Source organism: Typopeltis vanoorti, chromosome 5 (assembly GCF_054136105.1).
Source record: "Typopeltis vanoorti isolate ZY-2024b chromosome 5, IOZ_Tvanoo_1.0, whole genome shotgun sequence".
NCBI lineage: Eukaryota > Metazoa > Arthropoda > Arachnida > Uropygi > Thelyphonidae > Typopeltis > Typopeltis vanoorti.
In genome coordinates this window covers 91,324,049-91,331,544 of record NC_143553.1, presented here as the reverse complement: position 1 = coordinate 91,331,544, position 7,496 = coordinate 91,324,049, and the positions used below count along the sequence as shown (strand labels likewise).

Genomic DNA, 7,496 nt, shown 5'->3' with positions numbered 1-7,496 from the left:
ACTTTAGCACTTAGTCTTACAGTGAGACTAAGTGACTTTGGCACTTAGTCTTACAGTGGCTCACCTCTTTGTTCCTTAAATTTATGGAAGCCAGTGTATAAAGTTTCAAGTTTTATGCACTTTTAACCAATTTTGGTATAAAATTACATGAAGTAGTGTATTAGTGATAAACTAAATTTACCATGAACAAATGAATGTAATTTACTTAATCAAATCTGATTACAAATAATAACATAATTGATACATAATCTTATATGGAGTAATAAATTTATTACTTACCATTAGAAAAATCCCCCCCCCCTTATAACTGAACTGCATTATGCACTTTTTTTTTTTTTAACATGGCAAATCATGAATGCTGGAAATTCATAATTGTTCAACATAAATGCAGTAAATATTTAATACCATAAGTAAAAAGGAGAACCCTTTGGAATACATTGCACACGTAGTACTTAAACGAGTAGGATATTACATAGAAAGCTGCAAGGACAGCATTCATATTCAACTGGTAATGTAGAGAAATTCTAAAAATAATAAATCACTGGCACAATTTGTGAGATCAAAAATACTAACTGCCAACTTAAGACAGAAGTATTTCTTGATTGGAAAAATATCACTAACTTATGAAGCAACATGGATGCATCAAGAATATAAACATAATTACAGTTAACATTGTATTTATCCTTTCTTTCAAGTTACATGGTGATCAGCATTCATTATAATAAAATTATGGAGACAACTATCATGTTAGAGCAATAACTTCAATTTAATATAAACAAAAATAATTACCCAACATCTACAAATGATGACTTCGATATAAAAGTTAAAATATTAGGTAATTATTTTTGTTTAATTAAATTCAAGTTATTGTTCTAACATGATAGTTGCCTTCATAATTTTATTATAATGAATCATTGTATCTATGTCATTAGAAAAAATTCAAATATAAAAACCATAAATTTCAGTTTGATAGTAAGGATCCCACTAATAAGTCTTTTGACTCAATGGTGATCTGGTGAAGATAATAACAGAGGATTTTATTCTATTTCAATAATGTAGATTCTGAAATTTTATGAATGAAGCAAACATGCAATTACACGAGCAATGCAAATAGTATTCATTGAAAAAAAAAAAAAAAATTGTGCAAAAAAATTATATTGAAAGTAAATAAATTTACTTAAAAGGGTTAACAACATTACTCAGATTATAAACTCAAATTAACTCATCGAAAACTAACACAAGCTCTACTGAAATTTCATTATAGTTTAAGTTGAAACATACAAACAGCTTGACAAGTCATACTTGGTGTCTTCAATAAAGACAGCACCAAACCCATTTTTTTTATACTGCAACAGAATGGATCTAAATTTCTAGTTAGAGTGTATCTCAAGTTACTGTAAACCAACTTTTTTTTTTTTTTTTACAAAATTTCTTCTTTTTTTTTTAATTACTGAGACCAAAACTAGTCAATCTGCAACCTAAATCAGTCCTTAATGCGCAATGGACTGTTACAATAAATTTTACTTGATGTAATAAGAATGTAGGAAGTTATCTGTAAATTGTGTATTATCTAAGTTAAGTATCTATTGAATAATTATGCCGCAAAGCTTATAAGCTCAACTCCTTATTACATTTCAGCATAATAGATTATTAATTATTTCTATATTAGTCCACTGCTTATTAAACAAAATAATGCAGCAAAACTATCATATCTAATTAATAATTTCACAACTATTTTATACAGTAAGCATTTCCTAAAACCATCATCCAGTAATCTTAAAAATCACCAAAAGGAATTTCACTGTTTCTAAAAATCACAGGAGTAAAGAATCAGAATGAGAGCCACAAAAAAGTACATTTACATAAAAAGGATATAAAATCACACATCAATTCATTTAAGAGCTACTATGAATTTCACTAAATACAACACCACATATATACGTCCTAACTATCCTTCACTCACAATAAATTATCAAATGATTATAACTAAAGTATAAACATAGCTAAGGGATGAAAATGATTTCAAAAGTTTCTTAGGAAATCCTTATACCAAAAGTCAGCTGCATTTTATTTAAATGCAGAAATTATTTTTTAAAAAATCTCACCTGGAATTTGCATCCAATCTTTTGACAGGTTTCAGAAAAATTTTTGTTACATTCAAAAAGTATGAGCATTTGTTAAACACGGGTGATAGCATCAATTCAGTTATATTTTTGCGATGAAACAAAGAAAGTTAAAAATAACCAGCTTTTTTAATAGATATATTTCTACTGTTTGCACACCACAAGAACAAATGAGATTACAAATTTAAAAAAAAAAAAAAAATTTAAAAGAATACAAGAAACACAAGTCCCTGTTTTGTTTGTAATGAGATTAAGACTGCCCAATTTTTTCATGTAATTTCAAAATCCATCTCTCATAATTTTAATTAAAAACATGGCCAATTAATATTTTATCATGAAATGTCACACAGTATTTGGAGTCAGAAAATTGTCTGTTTGCACATTTCACATATATTGTAACTTGAATTATCCTACTTGTGTGTATCTTTCCTGCAAGCAAAATCAATATTGATAAAAAGCTTATTACAGTTTACAATATGCAAAATGTCTATTAAAAGTTCTTTGTTTATGAAAATGAAAAGATTTAACAATGATTGCAAAGACACTTATATACAGTTAAAATTATCAATAGTATAAATACAATAAAAGAAAACTCAGATTTCTATCTGAATTATTCTTATTTTTCATAATATAAAACTTCTAATTTTTCTAATTTCTATGCAATAATAACAAGAGCATCATTTGCTTGCATTTTTACTTTTGTAGTCTGGTGGCAGTTATTAAAAAAAAAAAAAAAACACCTCAGTGTAACAAAATGAAAAACATCTGATGCACAAAATTTACAAGAGACAAATTAACACATATACAAAAAATAGTGGCATTCAGTAATAACTTGAAGTTATGCATAGCAGTTTATGCAACATAAGAAATAAATGATGCATGATTGCAAATACACGAATGTGGTGCATTATCACACACTGATTCAATGAACACAATGTACTGTGTAGGAACTCCATAACAGCAGTGTAAATAGCCTGAGAGAGGGAAGTGCTGTCATGATACAGATGAAATAGGATTGTGTGGTGTGCCCATTTCTTTCAGTACTTTATCAAGCCACTGAAGTGGGCCATGAAGGTGAATCTCAATCCAGCAAGGTGTAGATGTAACATCCTGTCTGTGATACTCAGCACCCCAACCTTTAACAAAACTCATGCGAATTGTGCACATCTTAGTCACTTCATATACTGCTTCAAAGCCATGATTTACAGCTTGGCTTAACAACTGGGCAAAGTCCTGCACAAAAAGAAATACCACCTATGTCACAAAGTGCATGATAAATTAAACAATGAGAAATAAAAACAAAATGACTTGCATATCTAATTCTAATAAAAATGTAAAGGAAAAAATATTAATTAAAAAACAAAGAAAACAGCGATAGTGTTTTGCACATAGTAGTAGTTCAAACTGTCTTGTATACAGCAATCCCTCGATTAATGCGCCATTTTTTTTCGATACCCAAATTCGATTAGTGCACCTCTAAAATATGATTAGTGTGCCTATATACATCTTAAAAATAAATGTTACAGATTTTAAAAATTTTAAATCTATACATTTTTTATGGCTAACTATTTTAAAAAATCACTCACCAAGATGAAATAATTTAGTTACCGATTTGAAATATTTTACAGAGTTATTTTTTAATGGCATACTACACTATTTCCATGTACGCTATGTTCCAAATTTACCGCCAAAATTTATGTCGTCTGCTTTACATAGCATTTCGCTCATATCTCATGCAATTGTTTTCCGTACTTTTTTTATTTTAAATTATTTTCCTAACAATCATGAGTAAAAGAATTAGTGAGCAAAAAACAGAAGTGTGAAAATGATTCGAAAAGTAATCTGATTGGAAGAAAAACTTGAAATAATAAAGAAAAATGAACAAGGTGAGTCCAGAGCAAAGATAGGACAAGAACACAAAAATGGGTGAATCAACTGCTGAATACAAAGAGAAAGGTAAGGCTGCTTCAAGTTCATCATGCATCCACTCGAAATCAAAATATTATAATGATTGAATTAGAGAATTCTTTTTACATGGATCAAAGATTGCAACCAAAAACGGATCCCGCTAAACACTGGCCTTATTAAATCAAAAGCATTGTCTCTTTGTAACCTGGAAAGAAAGGGCTATCAATGATGGAAAAGAAGAAGATTTCCACGTTAGTGCTGGTGTGATTTGAGGGTTTCAAAAAGAGAAATAGCTTACATGTTCTAATCACAGGCGAAACTGCAAGTGCAGATAAGGAGATCCAGAGATTTTGAAGAAAATTGGGTAAGAAGGGGACTGTTGTGATCAACAAACATTTAATGTCGATGAAACCGGCCTTTTTTGGAAGCGAATGCCTTCCAAGACTTTGCAACTTTATAACCAGGCTGAGATTTCTCTGATTTGCCTAGAAAAGTCTTGGAAGGCATTCGTTTCCAAAAAAAAGGCCGGTTTCATCGACATTAAATGAAGAATATGAAGAAAACTTAATCACTGACAGGCCTTTTTTTGGAAGCGAATGCTTTCCAAGACTTTTCTAGCCAAATCAGAGAAATCTCGGCCTGGTTATAAAGTCGCAAAGTTGAATGAAATTACTGCTAGCAATATGCAAGCCGTTTGGAACCATTCTTCCACATTTGCAAATGATTTTAGAGGCGGGTTTCCACATTTGCAAAAAAAAGGCCGGTTTCATCGACATTAAATGAAGAATATGAAGAAAACTTAATCACTGACAGGCCTTTTTTTGGAAGCGAATGCTTTCCAAGACTTTTCTAGCCAAATCAGAGAAATCTCGGCCTGGTTATAAAGTCGCAAAGTTGAATGAAATTACTGCTAGCAATATGCAAGCCGTTTGGAACCATTCTTCCACATTTGCAAATGATTTTAGAGGCTTTTCAAATGAATCTAGGTTAATTAAATCTCATTCTGAGAAGTTGAGTGATTCTGATCTGCTAAATTTAGATGCACAGCAGGAAGATCTTGAAAAATATGAAGAAAATTTAATCACTGACAGGTCCAAAGAGGTTTCACAGAAACAATTTGAAAATAGTTTTCGTACGATCAATGTTTTTAAGCAGTAATGCTTAGAGACTGATTCTGGTGAAGACAGAACCAGTAAAATTTGCAGAAGAGGGAATAGGGCCATACTGTCGGTTTATGAAAGAAAAGAAACAGAATGCCTGCCAAACTACGTTAGCTGAATTCTTTGTTAAGAAGCAGAATAATAAATTTATATTCTGAATGTTTTATTGTCTTTCAGCTTCATGTTTTTACTTTAACTAGGCCCTGAGACATACCCTAATTCTTTTATAAAAAAATTAAGGGTCAAAAAGAAATCTGAGGAAAGAATTATACATTTTCCCATAGATTACTATATTCGATTAATGCGCCTGTTTTAAAGAAAGCTGTTAGATCCTGAATGAAGGAATCTTGCAAAGAAATCATTCATTCAGGATTTAACATGATAAATATTACTAATTAAGGAGATACCTGCACATCAGCAAATAATTATGAAAAATTTCTTTATGTTATGTGATAATGTGTAGTCCATATGTGCCATGTATTGAAATTTATTCCTGTATAACTTAAATGAGAAGCAGAGAATTTGGTGTCAGAATAGTTAAGAATTATGTAAGGGGAATTGTTAAGTTATTTGTAAGTCCCATTAAGCTGTCTAGTCCATTACGAAATTTCCAGAAGGATAATAAGTAGTAATCCGGAATAATCGTGTATAATCTGTACGAGTCAAGCGTAGCGATGGAGGCTGTACCTACACGGAAAGTGACGTCAGAACGACTACCTGGAATAGGCTAACCTAACAGATTAGGGAGAGTGTAGGATCACCCAAGGGGCATGAGCGATGGGGGTTCGTGGGTAAAAAAAACACATCGAATAGAGAGCCCCCGATAGGGTGAATAAAAGACAATGCACGCGATATTACGGGGCTTTCGTATTCTTCAGTTCCTGGATTCCAGTTTTAGGAGGTTTGTCAGGGGATTTGTGAGAGAGCGGTGGGTCGACTACAGTGATGTCGGATGACGAGGACTATTCTTGGGAACGCTCGAGGATTTCCAAGCGAAGCTGATCGTGTTACAACGGCCTATGCAGAATTGAGCCTTTGATTCTGCATAGGCCGAATTAGAAATTTCTATTTAAAGTCCCATCGAGACAAACGAAAAAAAATTCCCTGCAGAGCAGTAGACAGCACGCCACAGGCCGGAAATGATTCAAACAAAAGCGTAGTGCATTGCCAGGTGCAAAGACAGCCGATAACCAAACAGTAAGGTAATCCAGATCTACATGAGATGGCGGCATGAAATCAGAAAGGATCTGGGTAATGTAAAGAATTTCATTCTATGTTAAAAATCGCTTAGAAGAATAAGAAATTTGTGTATACTGTAAACTAAGGACACTAATAGAGGACTTTTAAGTGAGAATTTAATTGAATTAGTTAAGACCACGTGGAACAAAGAGGAATTGTTGATAGGCAGTATTTTGATTGAAAATGGCTAGGTTTGACTAATGGAATTTAGAATTAAGATGGTTATTGATAGAGTATTAATGAAAGTGTTCAATGTGTGTTCTGTGAATAACTTGTGAAAGGAATTATATCCTAGTAGTGTTATGCTTACACTTAAACTTATCCTTTCTAATTGAAGGATTTAGCTTACTCAAATTCATTGTTGTGATTTAGTATGAACCTTAACTTAGAGTGAGTTTTGTTCCATTGAGTATTTGAATTTTCTTAACTGTAAATGTTTTATGTTTTTCCAATAAACATGTTTTGTACCTTATACCTGAGTTTATGCCTGATTACAAATTCAAACCACCACTTATGAAATAGAACCTTTTGGCAGGAGGGAATTAGATATTATTGCTTAAGTGAGATTCAGGTCACGACTGCTAACTGAATCTGCACAGTGCTAGCGTGAGATTAATTATTTGTGTGAATCCCTTTTGAATTTAGAATTGTTTCCCTGAAAAGAGTCTCTTCTGTCATAGGATATTGGCTGGCGCAGAATAATATAAATTTTGCCAGTATCCGAAAAGGAAATAGTACTGAATTAATATTTAAGAGGCACAACAGCAGATTAGATAGCAGGCTATTTAGATAAGGAATAAAGTATAATATAGAGAAAACAATGCATTAGGTGCATTAATCGAGGGATTGCTGTATACTAAAACTGTATCTGCTAATAAATTTTAATTATCATTTTTTTTTTTAAATACTGAATTTCGTCAAAATTCATCCAAATAGAAGCAGAGCTGTTTATGAATTGATGGCAGATTTGGATTTGTTCATGCCATTAGAAAGCAATACAAAAGTAGTATATTACCACTGGATTGACATCTATAAACTGTAATGAAACACTTAGCAGAGAATAGCT

General features: G+C 31.8%; 1 protein-coding gene across 2 annotated transcripts in view; it reads right to left on the bottom strand.

Annotated features, from left to right (window-relative positions):
• Nucleotides 1–372: 372 nt before the first annotated feature.
• The window catches only part of LOC150106648 (protein mothers against dpp-like), a 149,860-nt gene continuing 142,736 nt past the window's right edge, over nucleotides 373–7,496 (bottom strand). For both annotated transcript variants that reach the window (XM_090393239.1, XM_090393238.1), the window contains exon 8: nucleotides 373–3,356. In XM_090393239.1, the coding sequence (XP_090249365.1) occupies nucleotides 3,117–3,356 (240 nt within the window). In that variant the 3' untranslated portion in view covers nucleotides 373–3,116. The remainder of the gene's footprint in view (nucleotides 3,357–7,496) is intronic.